Consider the following 19812-nt stretch of genomic DNA (forward strand, 5'->3'; position numbering starts at 1 on the left):
ATTATTATTATTATTATTATAATATATAAAAGCGGGCAGCGGATTGGTTGAAGCCATATAAGGAAGGAGGCGTGGCCATCCTGCGCATGCGCTTTCCCGGCGGTGTCTCCTGAGTATTAGTTTCTTCGGGCGGTGAGGCCAGAGCGGGCAGCGGATTGGTTGAAACCATATAAGGGAGGGGGCGTGGTCTTCTTGCGCATGCGCCTTCCTCGAAGTACCTCATAGTTTCTTCTATGCCGGTGAGGCCAAAACGCGCGGCGTATGAGGCAAGGGGCGTGGTCTTTTTGCGCATGCGCCTTTCCGCCTCTCGAGTATGTTTCACTGTGTTGGCCAAAGCGGGCAGCTTATTAGTTGAAACCATATAAGGGAGGGGGCGTGGTCTTTTCGCGCATGCGCTTTCCTCGCGGTACCTTATTTATTCTAGGTGGCCTATCTTGCGCATGCGCTTTCCTCGAGATGCTTCCTGGGAACCGTAGTTCCCTGGTGAGGCCAAAGCGGGCAGCCTATTGGTCGGAAGTGGAAGGGGGCGGAGCTGGAGTGGGAAGGAGGGAAGCCGGGAGTCTTTGCGCGTGCGCAGTTGGGAAAGGAGCAATGTGGGGCGACAACATGAGGGGGCTTTAGGGGAAAATGTCCGCCCTGAGGCTGCAGGGGGCGCTGCTGTGGGGGACAGGTAGGTGCCAAGAGGGGGAAGGAAGGGGGGCAGTTAGGTCTCCAAAAGCCCCAGCAGCCCCCCAAAATGTATTGCATTTGGTCCTGTTTATTGAAACCATGTATTATTCCAGCATATTCTAGCCATGTAAGCCGCCTTGACTGCTGCAGCAGAAAGGCGGGGTACAAGAGTAAGGTTTGTTTATGTATTATTAAGGGGCCGAACCCCCTTTTTCCAACTGAAAGGGGTCCTTTCCCCTCCAGGAACTGGCCTTTTAAAAACCTTTTACCTTTCAACGTTCAGCTTCCTTTTACTTTTCAACTTAATTTCCCTCCCCAGCATTGGAAGAGGGAGGAGGGAAACCATCCCAGACATTGGGGGCTGATGCTGTTGTGGTGGTTGTGGTGGTTGTGGTGGTTGTGATGGTTGTGGTGGTTGTGATGCTTGTGGTGCTTGTGGTGCTTGTGGTGCTTGTGGTGCTTGTGGTGCTTGTGGTGGTTGTTGGGCGCAATGTTTATTTATATTCCCCGCCTCTCTCTGCGGATCGATAGCATATTACTCCGGTCAAAACTACAAACTGCCTTTCATTGGTCACATATGAATTAAACCTATGTAATAGACTTCAGTATTGTCCAGTTCAAGGGATGCCTTCCTGGAACAGACAACGGGCAAAAGAAGACCGGCCTGAGAAAGAAGCGGCTTATTGCTGGCAAGGTCTCAGTTTAGGAACGCTTTCCCAATCGATGCCTGAGATTCGGAATAAAAGTAAAGTCCTCCTTTTTATAAGCGACACAAGTTTCTATTGGATACAAACACTTAAACGTAAAGAAGTTTCATTCAATCAGGGTCAGGATGCTTGCATATAGCATAACCCAATTAATTATGCATTAGTAACTTTTAGGTCACATTCCACCTGACCCTTATCAATCCTGTCATTACCAGAGGTATCCTTGTAACGCTCACAACCTTGTACCCACCTACATGTTCTTTATCTATATCCATTCTTTCGACACCAGTCAAAGATGTCTTTGCCTTTCTTACCCCATCGTGGAAAACAGTTCTTCAGCATGTCTCTCGCTAAGCCTGTGGGCCTTTGGAGATATGTTGTTTAAATGACACATGCATCTGAAGAGGCCAGAAGCTGTGCCAAAGCTGCGCTCCAGTCCTTAGTACTAGAGCGTCGCTTTGGTGCGGCTTCCAGACTCTTAGGACGCATGCATCATTTAAACAGCCTGCCTCCAAAGTGACCCAAAGCAGTACTAGAGTGTGGCTTTGGTGCGGCTTCCAGACTCTTAGGACGCATGCATCATTTAAACAGCCTGCCTCCAAAGTGACCCAAAGCAGTACTAGAGTGTGGCTTTGGTGCTGCTTCCAGACTATTAGGACGCATGCATCATTTAAACAGCATGCCTCCAAAGTGACCCAAAGCAGTACTAGAGTGTGGCTTTGGTGCAGCTTCCAGACTCTTAGGACGCATGCATCATTTAAACAGCCTGCCTCCAAAGTGACCCAAAGCAGTCCTTAGTACTAGAGTGTGGCTTTGGTGCTGCTTCCAGACTCTTAGGACGCATGCATCATTTAAACAGCCTGCCTCCAAAGTGACCCAAAGCAGTACTAGAGTGTGGCTTTGGTGCGGCTTCCAGACTCTTAGGACGCATGCATCATTTAAACAGCCTGCCTCCAAAGTGACCCAAAGCAGTCCTTAGTACTAGAGTGTGGCTTTGGTGCGGCTTCCAGACTCTTAGGACGCATGCATCATTTAAACAGCATGCCTCCAAAGTGACCCAAAGCAGTCCTTAGTACTAGAGTGTGGCTTTGGTGCGGCTTCCAGACTCTTAGGACGCATGCATCATTTAAATAGCATTCCTCCAAAGTAGCCCAAAGCAGTCCTTAGTACTAGAGTGTGGCTTTGGTGCGGCTTCCAGACTATTAGGACGCATGCATCATTTAAACAGCATGCCTCCAAAGTGACCCAAAGCAGTCCTTAGTACTAGAGTGTGGCTTTGGTGCGGCTTCCAGACTATTAGGACGCATGCATCATTTAAACAGCATGCCTCCAAAGTGACCCGAAGCAGCTTTATTTTGGCCTGTCTGTATGGGCTCTACGTTCACCTTTTGGGTCCTTTTCTCACTATATTTCAGGGGAACTAGACATTGACTATTGAAACTTTTCCATCTCACATACGCACCCCTTTACATTCGCAGGATGCTCAAACATTGCGTCTCTATCCCTTGGCACCAGATGGACTGGAGGGAGGGCTCTGTTTCTTAGAAGGCACTTGGAAGGCAGAGGTCCAAATAGCAGTAGGACTAGCAGCTGCTGCTTCTTCTTCCTCCTCCTGGACCCCTGATAAGTCACTGTGATCCTCCCATTCTCTCTGCTGGAGTGTTTTATGCTCTTCTTTCCCTCAGAGTCCACAGCAGTGGCAGTTGTGATGGAGGGAGGGTGCCTCATCAGCTTCTGGGGCAGAGAGATTGTGACTTGGCCACAGCCATGCTGTGGGTTTGCATGACTAAGCTGAGATTCAAACCCTGGTCTCCAGAGTCCTAGTCCAACACTCAGTTCTGGGTCTCGCGGGTTGGCATGAGTCAGAAACAACTTGAAGGCATGCAACAACGATACACATACAGGGAGCACACCATTAACCCCCCCCCCCACCATTCAAATTCAAAGGCCTGCCTACATAAAAATACCTTCACCTTCCGGCAGAAAGAGAGCAAAGAGAGCACCAACCAGACCTCCCCTGAAAGAGGATTGAGGGAAAGGGGGGTTGTTTGCATGAAGTCTGAAGCCTAGGTATACAGGTGACATATCTTTTTATAGGAATTCAGCCAAGGAGCTTGCGAGCCGTACATTGATTGGATGCATAGGATACAAACACTTACACCCCTTTTCAGGTCATTGGATGCAAAACATATACATTCCCTGGCCCTAGTGGTTCTCTTTATTGACATCTCTTATCAGGACTGTTTTCAGTCACTGTCTCACATTGTCCCAGCCTGGCATTCCTTATTTTGAGTAGATGGAGACACTAAGGCATCACTTAAGAGCAATAGAGAGGCCCTGAATTTCAGGAGGAAACCTCTGACCCATCTGTTTATCTATCCTGCAAACAGTTTTACTCTCTAACTCATTAACTATTATTTTACTTCTAGGCATTCTAGCTATTACTGTTTTGCTATTTTGTTAATGTTTGTCTTCCTCAGCATAAAACTGGATTTTGTTAACATTTTGTAGTGTAGTCTCTTGGAGGAGATGCTCTCTCACTATAGATGACCAGCTAAATCTCTTTCTTCAGACTTGTGCTAAAATGAAGGAAGGGGCTATAGGTTTGTGGGAGAGCATCTTTTTTGCTGACGGTTGCGGGTTCAGTGCCTCCCACCTCCAGGCCAAGTTGGGAAAAGACCTCCTTCTGAAACCCTGGAGAGAGACAGCATAGGCTAACCTGAGCTATTTGGACCATTGATCTGATCTGGTATATGTAAATATCTTAATTTTTAATTTAAATCACTGCTGCATTCGGAAACCAAGGATGAGAAACTACTGTTGAGGTGTTTAGACTGTAGCTCAGCAGTAAAGCAAATTGTTAGCATCTCCAGTTTTAAGAAAGGATCAAGTAATAGGTAATAGAGCAGGAAAATCTTTCTCTGCCCGAGACTCTGGAAAGCTTCTGCCATTCACAGTAGACCATGCGGGGCAAGAGAGACATGTAAGATGATGTGGTTTGAAGCCATTTTCTGTGTTCCCTTTGAGAGGATTGAAACCCTTTCTGGTCCCCTACTGTGCTGCACCTAACATGGGATTTAGCTGAATTTGTTCTCGACAGTCTTCCCCTTCTTTGGAAAGGACTACTTTAAAATGTTATCTGTTTCTGTTGCCTTCCAGAGGGTCTATGGATTGGGTTAAGGAACTATTCCTCAGCCAGGGTGAAAGAGGAAGCCAGGAAAAGATGGGTGTTGGAACAGGCAGAACTACTGGAGGGTAAGTCAATGCTTTTCATTATATTATATTATATTATATTATATTATATTATATTACATATTTATTTATTTGGAATTAGACAGTTCCCTGCCCTCAGGCTTATAGTCTGAAAAGACATGACAGAAAAGGAGAAGGGAATGGCGCTGGGGAAGGACATCAATTCCAAAAGAATTGTTGACACCCTGAGAGATCTATTATTATGAATATCTCCCTTTTTCTTCCAAAGCCAAAACAGAAGGCAAGTTAATACAGTTCTTATTCCTTTATTAAAACATTTATATCCTTAAGCAAGTGCAAAGGCAGGGTCACATCTGAACGTTAAGAACACACAAGTAATGACGGCAGATGATTTGCGTAACTTTAAAGTAAACGATGAAGGCATTGAAATAGGCAAGCTGTCATAAAGTGTTTGAAACAATTTAAAGAAGAAACGGTTTAAAGAAGAAGAAAAACAAGCAACAAATAACAGATTTTGGGTCTGTCTGAGAAAACAAGATGTGGTCAGCTCCATTGAAGGGGTCATGACTCAGGATGTTGGTGAAGCTCTGTTCTCCAGGAGGTGAAGAATCAAGATCTAAAACATAGTTCCAGAAACTGGCTTGGTGTGCCAGAGGTCCCAAATGGTGTGTGTTGTTAAGGTATTCGATAGACAGTACCAGACTTTTATTTAAAACCAGTGGTTCTTGAAAACCTGCTGGAATTCAAAAAATAAGTCTTTCCCCACAGATGGAAGCACAGAAAAGCGGAGGCTATAAGGGAGTTCCAGAGCTTATGAATAGACACCAAAAAGGCTCTGTTTTGCATCCCTGTTACATGTGTGAAGTTGGTGAGATTGAGAAAAGGGCCTGTCTTGAGGATCTCAGGGCTCATTTGGGGAGATACGATCTCTCAGATAGCCTGGACCTATGTGGTAGTATTACATTTTTATTATCAGTTTCACAGTACTTGGTATTACCAGTTGTAGGCCCAATTCACGCCAATGCTGGTGTCATTCTGGCATCAAGTCAAATCATGGCTTTTCTTCCAAGAATCATGAGGTGTTGTCGGATAATGTGTCACATTCTAAGCCATGTTCCTTTTTTGTAACTGTGCTCTTTGTGATCCTGTCTCTGGTGATTTCAATCAGATATTTTGCCAGTCTGTTTGAAATCATATTTCCATTTCACAGTCTACCCAGTGATACTGACTGGACACTTGGACCATCAGCGTTTCAGATTTTGTTCAAGAATCTAGGCAGTAGTGAGGTATCATTGTGGCTTGTTCCAAGTGGGGTTCCTTTTTGCAGTTGTGCTCTTGCAGTCCTATATATAATGGTGATTTAGTGTATATACTCAATTATAGGTCTACCTCGTGTAGTTTTGGGGCCGAAATTATGGGTTTTGTTATGACCCATGGATAGGTCGAGGGTAAAAGGGGCACAAAACAAAGGATCTAAAGGATGAAGCAAAACAAAACAATGTCAAAAGCTTACAAAATTCCAGCAGACATAACACTTTATGCTTACTTTTAAGGCTGGATGAATGAGAGAGTAGAGGGGGTTAGTGCTTCCAGGACAGATTATACTCTTGTCTTTCACCAGGAGATGGTTCTTTCTTTTAAGAGTTAAGATACAATACTTAAATTGATCTGTGGATAAGTCAAGTCAGGTTTTTGGGGTCAATACTTTAGCTTAAATTTCTAGACTTATACATGAGTATATACAGTAATTCAGATGTTTTGTCAGTGCATTTGGAAATGTTCCCAGAGGATGTATTATTAATTAGCTTGTTTTCACAATATACTAGGTGTTACTGACTGAAATTTTGGACCATCAGGGATTCAGATTCTTTCCAAGAAGCTAGGCATCAATGAGGTGTTGTTGCTTGTTGTTGTGTGCCTTCAAGTCGTTTCTGACTTGGTTAGCTTACGCAGTGGTTTATAATGAATAGCAATATCCTTGCAATATTTCACAATCATTTTTTAAAATGTTTTTCTTTTCTTTTCATGCAGTGCTGGAGGCTAGAGTGAAGCAACTGCAGACAGACAGTGTTTCAGAACTAGTGACGGAGCAGGTCTCTCTCTCTCGGTCGGGGAAAGGCAGCTTCTTTCAAACTGCCTCCCACCGGAAAGTGGCTGTGCCAAGCCCAGCTCGGAATGAACCTACCATGAAGAGCAATGAAAGAGCCAGTTCCCAACCCAGCCGCTGGATAGAAAAGCTGAACAAGGAGAAGTCGATCAAACACAAGCGCCTCCTGAGATTAGAGGCCAAACTTGAGAGAGTTTTTCCAGGCTCTGGGGCTAAACCCATCCCCAAGCAGAGCAGAGTTGCTCAAGAGGCTGAGAATATTAAGGAAAGGCCTGCAGAACAGAGATGTAAGGAAAGAACAATGAAATCGCAACCTCTTCAGAGCCCAAAAGGACGCCGTGGTGGCAAGAAGGTCATCACAATTGAAGGATCTTCCGTTGCAGAAACTCCAGTCCCTTCTGAAGTTAGCCAAGAGATGGAAAAGCGCATTCCGATTTGGGAAGATGCTAAGGAGAACCTGCCTCTGGAAGGGGAGGACGGGAACCAACATGGGAACATCCAACTTAGCATTTTGTCTTATCTGGATACTTGTCTCTTCCTCCGCCAGCCTGAGAGAGCTCAGCAATGTCTTATGTTCTATCACCGCTCCCACGTCCGAAGAAAGTTGCTAGATATCCGGATGTACAATATTGTCATGCATGGATTTGCCAAGAAGGTACAGTTGGTCATCTTTATCCACAGATTCTTTAGGCATGACTTCACCCACCCATGACTTGAAAATATAATTTAAAAAAATATAAATTTCTAAACCAAGCCCCAGCAGATTCCAAGGGCCCACTGTATTTCGCCTTTCTGTCCCCCGCTGGGCAGCCATCAAGCCTTTCAATAGCCCTGTGGGGTAGGCCTGGCTGAGAAATGATGGCTTTTTGAAGAGTTATACAGTCACAGCTGAGAAAGGAGTTTTGAATGTAGGTCTCCCCCATCCAACACCAGAACCCAGCTTGATCCAGCTCAGTAGGTTGTGTTCGATTACAACTCCCCCTTCCATTTTTAGCCAAATATGAGTTGTGGAGGTTTAAAACTTGCCATAACAACTGCAGCAGAAGTAATGGAGAAGGGCTTTTTGGAGCGATGGTAGCGTTTAGTTGTTACAACCTTTTCTATGTTCCACATCCCTAGGAAATGTTTGATTAATGTTCGCACTCCCTAAAAAAGTAATATCACATTTGAAGATGAAGAAGTCTAATTTTTGAACCATAAATTGATATTTCACCTCAACATTGGGAGGAAATTCCTAATGGCAAAAGCTGTCCGACAGTCAATGATACTTTCTCAGAGAGTGGTGGAGTCTCCTTCTTTGGAGGTTTTTAAAGAGAGGCTGGATGGCCATCTGTTGGCAGTGCTTTGAAGGTGTCTCTCTGCTTGGCAGACTGGGATTGGACTGGATGGCCCTTGAGGTCTTTTTCAACTCTATGATTCTATGCCATCAAATTGCATCTGGCTATGAGAACATACCCAGACACTACTCCAGTCCCTCCTGTTCTCCAGGTACCACTGAATTGCCATGGGGAGGAGGGGGAGTCACTTCAGCAGCTAAAAGATGAGGTGTTGAAAGTTGAGATGTAGCATAATTCCATCTACAGAACCTTTTCACTACACTTTGCCATTAAGATCTTGACTAATATGTGTAAGATTTTTTGGGCTTCTTATTCCCAAATCTTGGATGGTAAACCAATTTCTCCACACCCAAAGTTGTCTTCACAAAGCCATTTTTCTCCCTTCTGCTAGAATGCCTTGGCTCAAGTAGGCTCACTTTTCCGTTTGTTGGAAGAGGCCGGACTGAAACCCAACCAGGACTCTTACATTGCTGCACTGGGCTGCATGGGACGATCCAATGTGGATCCTTGTGTCATCACCAGGTAATAAGCTGTTTTGTGTAAATAATTGTCAAGGTGTTCAAAGAGAGCAGACATGATGTAGTGGTTTTAGTGTTGGATTATGACTTTGGAGACCAGGGCTCAAATCCAGGTTCACCACTGGGTTTCCACTCACACACTTACAGCCTCAGAGGAAGGCAGTGGCTTACCTCCTGCGAACAAGTCTTGCCAAGAACACCCCATGATAGGATTGTCATAAGTCAGAAATGACTTGAAGGCATGCAACAACAAAGTTCAAAGGAAGGGAGAAACCAAGTGAGTCAGCATGATATAAGGGTTACACTAGAGCAGGGTTGGGCAAACAGTGGTTAATGGGCCAGTAGCAGCCCCTTGGAGCTTCCTCATGTATCTGTATCACCTCCATTATCAAAAACAGCACAGCTTTATGTGTGAGTTCCCTAGAGGCCATGATCAGAATCCACAAAGCCATTAACTCTCTATTCTGTATCTCCTTGTACCTATGTAGATGTCTCCAGCAGCTCAAAGAAGATGGATTCCACCTGGAGGACCTCTTCCGAGACTCCGTATATGAGGAAAATGAAGTGGAGATGGCCGTGAAGGCCATTCGGAAGGTCATTCCAGAGTTCCATCTCCTGCCACCTAAACAAGAACCTGAAATCTGTAGTGTTTCCCTGCTCCGGGACTTCTACAAGAAGGTGACTACTAGAGTGTATGTTTGATGCTGGGCTTAGGTCTATCACAGACTGAAATGTCTGTGTGTTTGTAGAAGACTATGTTTAAAAATGAACTGGTTCTTGCACCTACTAAAGGGATATTGAAAACATAGTACTAGAAGTAATAACATGGTACTAGAGGATGGTATTTCTGCAGTTGCACCCTGATTGCTGAATTCTTTAGTGCTCTGTGCCAGTACAAGAGGTAATGTGGCATACACCTCTCGCTCTGTCCATTCAGCCTACCTACTTTGATCTGGGTATATGTTCCTGCTCTGACTCACTTATTCCTGGCTTTGTTTCCACCCCAGGAGAAGCCCATCTCTTACCCAAAATTGGATTTCACAGCAAAATACTTGCGTAAGCAGTTCCAGAAGCAGCTGGTGATGGAGGCGTCTGACACAATCACCATCAACTCGGTGGAAGCGGACAAGCCCCTGACAGAGCGAACTGTCCAAGCGGTAAAATTTGATGGGGGAAATCATGGCTCAATTTATATGTAGCCTCAGGTCCTCATGCAGGGCACATGCTGTCAGCCTCAGAGAAAGGCAATGCAAACCTCCTCTGACCAAATCTCGTCAAGGAAACCCCATATTAGGTTTGCTTTAGAGTCACCATAAGTCAGAAACGACTTGGAGGCACACAACAACAACAGCACATGCCCTCTACCTAAGCATCTGGTCTCAGGAAGTGAGGAAGAGGCTGGTGAAAGGAAGCACAGAGGAAGAAGCTAACAGCTACTAGATTTCTCTAGTAGTCCCTAACAAGAGCAAGGCTAAGAGGGAGAGGCCAACATGGGTGTTTGGTTTTGGTGTTTAGTAGGAAAATTTAGAGGAGGAGGACTGGAATTCTGTTTTAGCAAACAAAAGAAATTATATTGTGCAGCGCAAGATCTACATCCCGTCCTAATAATTATGAAAACAGTACAAGCAAGTTGCTAACAGGAAAGTTTACTTCTGTTCCCCACTATCTCTGTATCCTTGAATTGCCAGGTTAAAACATCCACTATCCAGTAGAGTCTGTGTGTGTGTTTGTGTTGTGTTGTGTGACTTCAACTCATTTCTGACTTATGGTGACCCGAAGGGATTTACTTGGCAAGATTTGTTCACAGGAGGTTTGTCTTTTCCTTTCCCTGAGGCTCACCCTAGGTCACCCAGTGAGTTTCATGGCAGAACAGGAATTGAACCCTGAGTTGTAGTTCAAACCTCAAACCACTATGCCATAGTGGCTCCCAGTAGAGTCTACTGAACACAAAATAACCCTTTTTTTTTGGTCACTGGACAGCTGCTAACATGTGGCCATGTTGTTCATAAGGATTCTAAAACCCATCTGCCTGCTGTTAGCAGGCTACAGCCATTACACTGACTGAGTTTAGCATTCCAGGATACTGGTCCCTTGCCCAATCATCCTGAAAATATGCAGTTGCTAATTTGGCACTTATGGGTGAATGCTCTTTCCCCCCTTGCCTTTGTCTTTTCACAGCGGGCGCTACTGGTCGCACTTCGTTCACGTTGGAGGGCATCTCTCCTCCAGAGCCTGCGAGAGTCTAAACTCCACTTGGACCTGAAGAAAACAGGACAGCTGAACCTCTACCCCTTCCTTTGTGTGCTGAAAGACGAGGAATACGTTGACATCTTGATGTGGGTAAGACACATGAGTTGCCCTTCCACTCCATGTAAGAGAGTAGTTTAAAAAAGGTCCTTGAGCCGCTGCAGGTGAGAAAAAAGTCTCTGAAAGTCCCAGATGTTGTTCCCATACAAATTAATTTTATTTCAGATATCCACATGATGTTTTCTTCATCTTGAAGTGTTTCCCAGGAGCTCCTGGCTCTAGCAAGGATTTTTGTCCTGCTTACCAGGACAGTTTAAATTCACTTAGTATTTTCTGAAATGAAATGTGTACTTCTACTTGGAGTTAGAAGAGACCCCCCCAAAGGCCATCCAGTGTAACTAACCCCATTCTGCCATCCAGCAATACACCATCGAAGTACTCCCTGTGGCAGAAGGCCATCCAACCTCTATTTGGAAACCCCCAAAGAAGGAGACTTCACCCCTCTCCAAGGCAGTGTCTTCCACTGTTGAACAACTCTGACTATCAGGAAGTTCTTCCTAATGTTTACTCTGTCCTAGGCTGGATCCACACTGCAGAAATAATGCAGTTTGACACCACTTTAACTGCCATGGCTGAAAGCTATGGAATTCTGGTAATTTTAGTTTTGTTGAGATGTTTACCTTTCTCTGTCAGAGAGCTCAGGTGCCCCAACAAATTGTAATTCCCATAATTCTGTAAAGTGTGGCAGTTAAAGTGGGGCCAAACTGGATTATTTCTACACTGCGGTTGCAACCCTAGTCTCTGAAGCAATAGAAAACATGCTTGTTCCATCACCAATATGACACTGAACCCTAAGACAGCTGGTCTGAATCGCTTTTAGTGTCCTGGCTTTTCAGCTTTAATCTGAATCATGGGAAAGTCTAGATCCTCCTTATGTGTATCAGCCTCTTGGCTTTGGGTAAAAGTGGGAGCTAGTTTCTTCATTTTGCCCTCTTCATGTTAAAAAGTAAAAACCTCAGCCATCGGTATCCTGCTTTCTTACGATTCCATTTCCTTCCGCCATTATTTTTTTTTTCAGAGCCTCTCTGCCCTCCCTCCTCAAGGGGAGTCTCTCCTGATCTTGGCGCGGGAACTGGGCATCAAGGTTTACAATAAGTACATCATCCAGAAAAAATCCAAGAGTCATTTGGTGGAGAAGATCAAGGACATCTATGAGAGTTATGTCCAACTCCTTGCTAAGGACACTCAGGTAATTACAGGTAGATCTCAGTTAAGCACTTGATGTGTTTCTGGGGATGACTCCTTTGAGAGAAATGTTGGTACCAAAGGCAGAAGTAGCATGGAAAGAAGGATAAGTTCCTATACCACAGAAATGCAACAAGTTTCAGCATACTTTTTATTCAAAACATAACAATATGCCCCTGTGAAATGAAACAACTAGATCAGGTAAGCCTTGTATGAGAAGAGAAAGATATTTGAAATAGGGACCACTTGAAGACTTCTTCCAAAATGCATCCCTGGATGATTTTTCCTTTCGCTAGATGCTTCCACTTTTTATGATTTCCATTTTGTTGACCAAACATACAGATCTCTGCTATTCTAACATGCTGGGGCTAAACGGTTAAGGCAGGTTTGTCTGCTTTCCCTTTTTGTGTCTGTTGTTTCTATGTCTGTTTTCAAGCTTGCTCAGTAAACTGTATCGGTAGAGTATAATCCCACTATCCCCAGATCAATTCTTAGAAAGGGAGAACATGGTATTTGTATTTTGAATTTTCATTTTACGCATTGTGGTATTGGGGGGAGTGAGAGGGGAGATTGTTTGTTTGCATTGTCACACACAATTCTAGATCTTCAGGCCGACTGACTTGTACAAGGTTCCATTTTGAATTCCAGTCTCCATCTTGGAGGGTTCCAAATCCCAGTGGATTTGGGATTAACCTTAAAATTAGCCTTGAAGTTTTAGGGTTTCAAGCAGAAACTTTCTTGGCATTTATCAGGAAGCAGTGAGCTCAGAGTGGTTCCCAGAGTTCTGTTTCTCTATAGTTTTATCCTCACAGCAAAGTTTCTGGAGGGTAGGCCATGCTGAGGGAATGAATGTGTGTCTAGGCCAAGGTTACCTGGTGATCTACATGGCTCATTTGAGGCCTTGAAACTAGATCTTCCTAGTCACAGTTCACCACTATACACACTGTCTCCAGTGTGCCCAGAACTGATGGGCTTTGTTTTAAATTCCAGACAGTCTCCCCCATCCTTCTTCCAGTTGCACGACTTTGTAAAATAGCCCCTCTATTTTTGACTCCTTAGGAATTTGCCTCATTCACCTCTGTGGTTGAACCTACCCTGTTGCCGAGTTACAGTAGCAGTGTTTTGATCTCTAACAACAGAGATGTTAAAGCCAATTCATTAAAGTTATGGAAGCTGATTTGAATTGGTTTAATGCAATGGATGAAACTTGAATTGGTTTAGTGCAATGGTTCCCACTGATGTTTTGGACTTCAGCTCGCAGAATTCCTGTTGACCAAACTGTCTGGGACTTCTGGGAGGTGAAGTCTCCTGCAGGACCAAAGTTTGGGAACCATTAGTTTAGGGAAACATTATAAAATGAATTCATTGGCTTAAATGTTAATAACATGCCTGCCATTCTGAATACCCAATTTTGTCTGCCTTCTGAAGTTAAACAGGGTCAGGCTCAATTAGTATCTGGATAGGAAAAGCCCCAGAGAGAATTAATAGAGCTAGGAAAGAATCTTGTCTGAAGTCCTAGTTGCTACTGTTGCCAGTCAGTGTTGATGATATTGGGCTAGATTGCCCATTAATCTGAATCAGTATAAGGCTGGCTTTCTATGTCACCAGCCTCATCTGAATACGGAAGTTAAGGAGTAGTGGACCTGGTTAGTCCTTGCCTGGATGACCACTAAACTACCCCAGGAATCTCAAGTGTTCCTCACACGTTTCTTGCTTTTGTTATGTGCCATCATGTTGGCTTCAATGTGTGACACACTCATGAATGAGAGAGACATACAGAATCCAGTATCATAGTTACAGATGTGTAACCCGGAGTTAGGCACTCATATGTTCACAGTCCCTAGGTAGCCCCTGGTTTAGGAATTACATAGGCACCATGAAGGTCCCCCAGTCTCCACTTACCAGGAAGGAGCCGCTGTGATCGTGTGAGTCTGTTTGAGTTCCCACCTCACCCTGGCATGAGCCATCTGCAGCGCAAGGGTGAATTGTGAAAGGAGCCCTGTTTCTGTCTGTCACAACCAAGATTGCTCACAGGAGGGGGTGAAAATGGCTGCAGGCTCCTTCCCAAGCAACAGGGGAATGGACCCCCCCACTGGTTACAGCAGCTGCTGCCAGGTTAGTAAGGACTGGGAAATTCAGCGTGTAGCACCATAACAGTGCTTACCTATGCATAAAGACCATACACAATTCTGACCCTTGTTATTAATAGCCATGCTCAAGTCTTGCCAGGCTCAAGGCAGCAAACTCAAAGCTCTCCTGATTGATGCAACCCACCTGCAGTGTCTTCCTCTTTTCCTTTTCCGAACACCTCCTCTTTAAAATACGAACATCAATTAAGATGATTAAAGCGGGCTCAGAATAGTAACAGCCATTCTAAAATTACCCTCCCATAACAAATTGAAATAATGGGCCACATTAATTGCCGTTCAACCTGTTAACATCGTTGCCGTCTAATGATGGAATTAATGATGTTGAAAATTGTTGCTGAAAACTTGGAAGAAATTGAAATTGCAATGTTTAAGAAAAGGAGTTATTTCCAAGATTTGCTGAGGAGGAGTGTTTTTTAACCTTTTCAATCCTCTCCCCAGCCGGATCATCTTCTGCCACGAGAATATTGGGAGAAGTTGGCATTTGAAGCTGGATGTGCCCCATCCCTGGTGAGCAAGGAGTGTGCTTGGCCTAACTCGCTGCTGGTGCAAATTGGCCTCCACCTGGTGGAACTTCTGGTTCAGGTTTTGAAAATGGAGAGCAACCTCTTGACCCCAGGACTGGAGCAGAAACTCATCCCAGTCCTGTATCATGTGTATTCCTTCCGCAGTGGCCGCCAGGTGAGAAAATATGGAATTAGACAAGGTGTAGTGTGTTCGTGCGTAAGAGAGAATCCACTCCTGGTCTTATTCTGAAGGAGCTATCCAAAGCTGAAGTCTTTGTTGTTAACTGCCATCAAGACGACTCTGATTTAGGGCAAACCTATGAATGACAAATCTTTTAGAGTCCCAGTCATCCACTGGCCTGTTCAAGTCTTGCAAACTCAAGCCAGCCATGGCTTCCTTGACTGAATCAATCCAAATGTAGTGTGGTCTTTTCTATTGCCTTCTACAAACACAGTAATCATTTCTAATGAGTTACGTCATATTTTAAATTGTCTAAAGTTTGATAGCATCAAGTGTGGTCATTTTAGTTTCTACTAAGAATTCAGGCTCGATTTGCTCTCAGGCCCACATCTATGCCCTTTTTGTCAGACCATAGTCTCCTTAGAACTCTCCTTCAGCACCACATTTTAAATGAGTTGATTCTTTTCCTATCAGCCAATGTAAGTTCAAACTTCAGCAGACTCGCTGAACACAGTGGAACATATGTAAGGGCAGACAAGCAAATCCCATTCAGTTCAACTTGACTGCTGTAGCTGGGAAGAGCCAGAGTGGCACAGTGGTTTGAGTGCTGGATTATGATTCTGGAGAGTGCACAGGTCACACTCAGCCTCAGGGGAAGGCAATGGCAAACCTTCTCTGAACAAATCTTGCTAAGAAAACCCCATGAGAAGTTAGCCTTAAAGCAGACAGCAACAACAGCTGTAGCTGGGTTGTTATTGTTAACTGTCATTAGGTCAACATTGACTTTATGGCAACCCTGTGAATGAGAGTCCTCCAAGTTGCCCTGTCATCAATAGCCTTGCTTGGTCTTGCAGACTCAGAAGGTCCTCCCATGTCCATCCTCTGTGTATTGACCTCACAGAGGAGGTCTTGATACTTCATAGATGGATAGAACATTTGACGTCAAATACCCCTGGGTAGATGGGATAAAATAGAATGTTCCATGTTAAATATTTCCCATTTTGTTTCCCTCCTGTCTTCTGCAGATTGGGTTCATTAGACCTCATCCCATCCTCACTCGTCTTCTCCTGGAGGCTGCTGAGACCACCCTCACCTTTGACTCTTTTGTCATCCCCATGTTGTGTCCGCCAGTGCCATGGGTCTCCCCCCACTTTGGTGCCTACATCTTCACCCCAACCAAGCTGATGCGGTACATGGAGGGGGCCATCCAGCACCAGCTTCTGCTGGACCGATGCCCCCCTGGCAATCTCCACCCTGTCATGGATGCCCTCAATCAATTGGGCAACTGTCCCTGGAAGGTCAATGAAGCCATCTTGGATGTTGTCATCTCCATCTTCAATGAGAAGGGCAATGAGAAACTAGACATCCCACCACCACCATCAGAAGCTCCCCAGCCTGCCAGTCACTTCCCTGGATCTGGAGGTCCCTTGACCAAGGCAGCTTTCAAGCGAGAGGTGGCCCGGTGCCGCAAGAAGGCAGTAGAAATGTACAGCCTGCGGATGGATGCCCTCTACAAACTCTCCATCGCTAAGCACATGAAAGACCAGGTCTTCTGGTTCCCTCACAACATGGACTTCCGTGGACGGACATACCCTTGTCCGCCTCACTTCAATCACCTGGGAAGTGATCTCACACGGGCCATCCTTCTTTTTGCGGAGGGGAAGCCACTTGGCCTCCATGGCCTGGATTGGCTGAAGATCCACCTTATCAACCTCACTGGACTGAAGAAGAGGAACTCCCTGAAGGAGAGGCTAGCCTATGCCAATGAGATCATGGCGGACATCTTGGATTCAGCAGACCATCCACTGACGGTGGGCAAATTGAAGTGTGTGTGTTTGTATGTGTGTGTTTGTATGTGTGTGACCTTTTACATCATCAAACTCGTCTTGGGTAGATTCAAGGAATACGTTGGACTGCAAATCTGTGGTCATCCAGATCTTTTGGGATGCAGCTCCCATAATTCCTCACTGTTTACTGTGTTGTGTAGTATTGATGTGTGTTATAGACCAAAAGACATCTGGATATCACCAAGCGCACACACAGCAGCACATAAGGATTCTATGGCAAAAAAAGTGGGATTTGAAACCTGAAATAGGGTCCCTGAAATAGATCTTGGATTGGGACTTGGGTTCAAATCCCACATTTTTTTGCCATAGAATCCTTATGTTCTGCTGTATGTGCGCTTGGGCATATTACATTTCTAGCCTACCCTGTGATCAAATGGCCACCATGGCAAAATTCACATCCTAACACCAAGTGCTATAAAATCAGCACAGGACAACAAAAAATATCAAATTGTAATGAGAACTCTCTTTCAACAGAGTGTTGCAGTATGAAGTCCTTTTCAGAGGGCTGTCTGTCTGGTCATAGTATCTTCCAGCATACTCCATTCCATCTTCCACCCTCTAGTTTTCCATTTTCACCTTCCTTAGCAAAGTATTAGCATTCCTTGGCTACTGAACATATTCTCTCCCCATTGTGGTGTTTGGAGTGGTTTCTTCCCAGCATCTTGTTTTGCTCCTCCAATTCTGTTGTTCTGTATCTTTGCCATGAATCTTTTAATTCTACTCTCTCCTTTCCCTCCAGGGCAAGAAGTGGTGGATGAATACTGATGAACCATGGCAAGCTTTAGCCTGCTGCATGGAGATTGCCAGAGCTGTGAGATCTCCAGACCCTGCTACATACATCTCTCATTTCCCTGTTCATCAGGTACATGAACTCTGAGAGGATTCTGGTCTGATCTGATCCAGCAGAAGGCATTTAGCCTTCTCTCAGAAGGTCCAAAATGATGGTGATATTGATCCTCCCATACAAAAGGGTAGTCTGTCTGAGGGATATAAAGTGCGTAGTGGTTTGAGTGCTGGACTGTGACTCCAGAGATCAGAGTTTGATTTCCCATTTAACCATGAAACCCACTGGATGACCTTGGGCAAGTCACACACTCTCAGCCTCAGAGGATGGCAGTGGCAAACCTCTGAACAAATGTGGCCAAGAAAACCCCATGATAGGCTCACCTTGGGACTTGAAGGCACACAATAAACGGAATACAGAAGGGTAGCGGCTTTTACATCCTGCTTTTTACAAAAAATTAAAAGAAGGAAGAAGAAACCTCATTGTGGGGTGGGATTGGATATAATCATAGCTGTTTCATTCAAGAGCTCAGAGGAAGAGAAAGAGACAACAGGAAGAAGAGAGACAAACAGGGTGGGGAGGTGAGGTACCTGAGGAAAATGGCTGAAGGGATCTCAGACCATGTGGGCATCATGAAACATGGCAGCTTGGTGGGAAGGGTGAGGCTGCTCTCAGAAGAGAAATGGAGAAGGGGGAAAGGAAGATAAAATTGTTACTTAAATACAAGGAACGTTAAGAATATTTCTAGTCACCAAAGTCACAGTTTATATTTTGTTTGTGTGTATGTACATTTAGGTCTCTTGTTGACTTACGGTCACCCCATTAAAACTCAGAAGTGGTTTGGCTTGCTCCTTCCTCTGAAATGTAGCCTACAGCACCTGGTATTTGTTGGCAGTCTCCCATCCAAGTACTAAGCAGCCTGGCCCTGCTTAGTTTCCAAGATCAGATTTGGGTATATAGTAGGTGTATAGTAGGTATACATAGTATGCATAGGAGTAAACCGGTCTGAACCTGCCAAATCAGAATATGCAGTTGTTTCTGTTTCCAACTTTGGAGTATATAAATCAAGGATGGGAAGCTTTGGGTGCTCCAGAGGTTTCAAAAGTTCAGCTCCTGCAATTCTTCACCTTGAATAGGAGCTGATGGAAGTTCATAGTATCATAGAATTGGAAGATAGCCCAAGGACCATGCAGTCCAACCCCATTGTGCCATGCAGGAAGACACAAAGCATCCCTGACAGATGACCATCCGGTTTCTATTTTAAAATCTCCAAAGAAGTTGTAGTGGAAGTTGTAGCGGAAGAACTTCTGGAGGGCTACATTTTTCTCTCAGGTTATTTATGGCCCCATACAGACAGGCCAAAATAAAGCTGCTTCGGGTCACTTTGGAGGTATGCTGTTTAAATGATGCATGCGTCCTAAGATTCCAGAAGCCACACAAAAGCCACACTCCAGTCCTTAGGACTGGAACATAGCTTTGGCATGGCTTCCAGACTCTTGGGACGCATGCATCATTTAAACAGCACATCTCCAAAGTATGCAGCTTCATTTTGGCCTGTCTGTATGGGGCCTATGTCTTTTTACAACAGTAAGGCTTTTCATTTTAATTACTAGTATTAACAATTCTTCTGATATTTTCCCCCTACCTTCTTCCCAGGATGGTTCTTGCAATGGACTACAGCATTACGCTGCACTCGGCCGTGATGTAGTTGGCGCTGCTTCAGTAAACCTTGCGCCATGTGATGTGCCTCAGGATGTCTATACTGTGGTAGCTCAGCAGGTAGGCTTGAAAGATCAAGGGCTGGCGTTGAAGTTTTTAAAGTCATTGGGCCCTCTGGTCACTGGAGACAAAAAATTATTTTAGTGTTTTTGAGATTTTTCCCAACATGGCCCAGTTCACACCTCCCAACACTCCTTGTTGCAGAAAGTCCCAGGTTCAAATGGTCACCATCCTGAGTTAAGAGAAGGGTGGGCAAATCATGGTGAGGGTGGTGGGAGAGAAAGGCCTCCCTAGATGATCTCAGTGCTCTAATGGGCTCAGAAAGGGAGATATGGTCCTTCAAATAATCTAGACCCAAGCCGTAAATGGACCAGCAGCCAGTGGAGCTGTTGCAACAAGGAAGTTGTGTGTTCCCTGTCGCTAAATCCATTTTAATCTGGTGGCACCTCATGTGTCTGTGATATGGGAAAGATAAGCTGTCCTTTGCAGATCATGTGGTTTCAGTAGGCTCATATAAGCCTTTTACCTTTAGGACCCAAAACTGAGTTTCAGAAAATACTCAGAGACCACATTTCCTTGGGACCT

At 44.7% G+C, this 19812-nt stretch overlaps 1 protein-coding gene across 1 annotated transcript in view; it reads left to right on the forward strand.

Moving 5' to 3' along the window:
- The first annotated feature begins 577 nt into the window (after positions 1 to 577).
- Positions 578 to 19812, forward strand: part of POLRMT (RNA polymerase mitochondrial) — a 41241-nt gene continuing 22006 nt past the window's right edge. The window contains exons 1-12 of the mRNA XM_089535771.1: positions 578 to 670; positions 4536 to 4631; positions 6621 to 7351; positions 8425 to 8555; positions 9040 to 9229; positions 9559 to 9708; positions 10730 to 10891; positions 11877 to 12047; positions 14632 to 14871; positions 15903 to 16688; positions 17464 to 17586; positions 19165 to 19287. Coding sequence (XP_089391897.1) covers positions 628 to 670; positions 4536 to 4631; positions 6621 to 7351; positions 8425 to 8555; positions 9040 to 9229; positions 9559 to 9708; positions 10730 to 10891; positions 11877 to 12047; positions 14632 to 14871; positions 15903 to 16688; positions 17464 to 17586; positions 19165 to 19287 — 2946 coding nt within the window. The 5' untranslated portion in view covers positions 578 to 627. The remainder of the gene's footprint in view (positions 671 to 4535; positions 4632 to 6620; positions 7352 to 8424; positions 8556 to 9039; positions 9230 to 9558; positions 9709 to 10729; positions 10892 to 11876; positions 12048 to 14631; positions 14872 to 15902; positions 16689 to 17463; positions 17587 to 19164; positions 19288 to 19812) is intronic.

This window comes from Sceloporus occidentalis, unplaced genomic scaffold (genome assembly GCF_023333645.1).
Source record: "Sceloporus occidentalis isolate IW3139 unplaced genomic scaffold, rSceOcc1.0.p SCAF_8, whole genome shotgun sequence".
Lineage (NCBI taxonomy): Eukaryota > Metazoa > Chordata > Lepidosauria > Squamata > Phrynosomatidae > Sceloporus > Sceloporus occidentalis.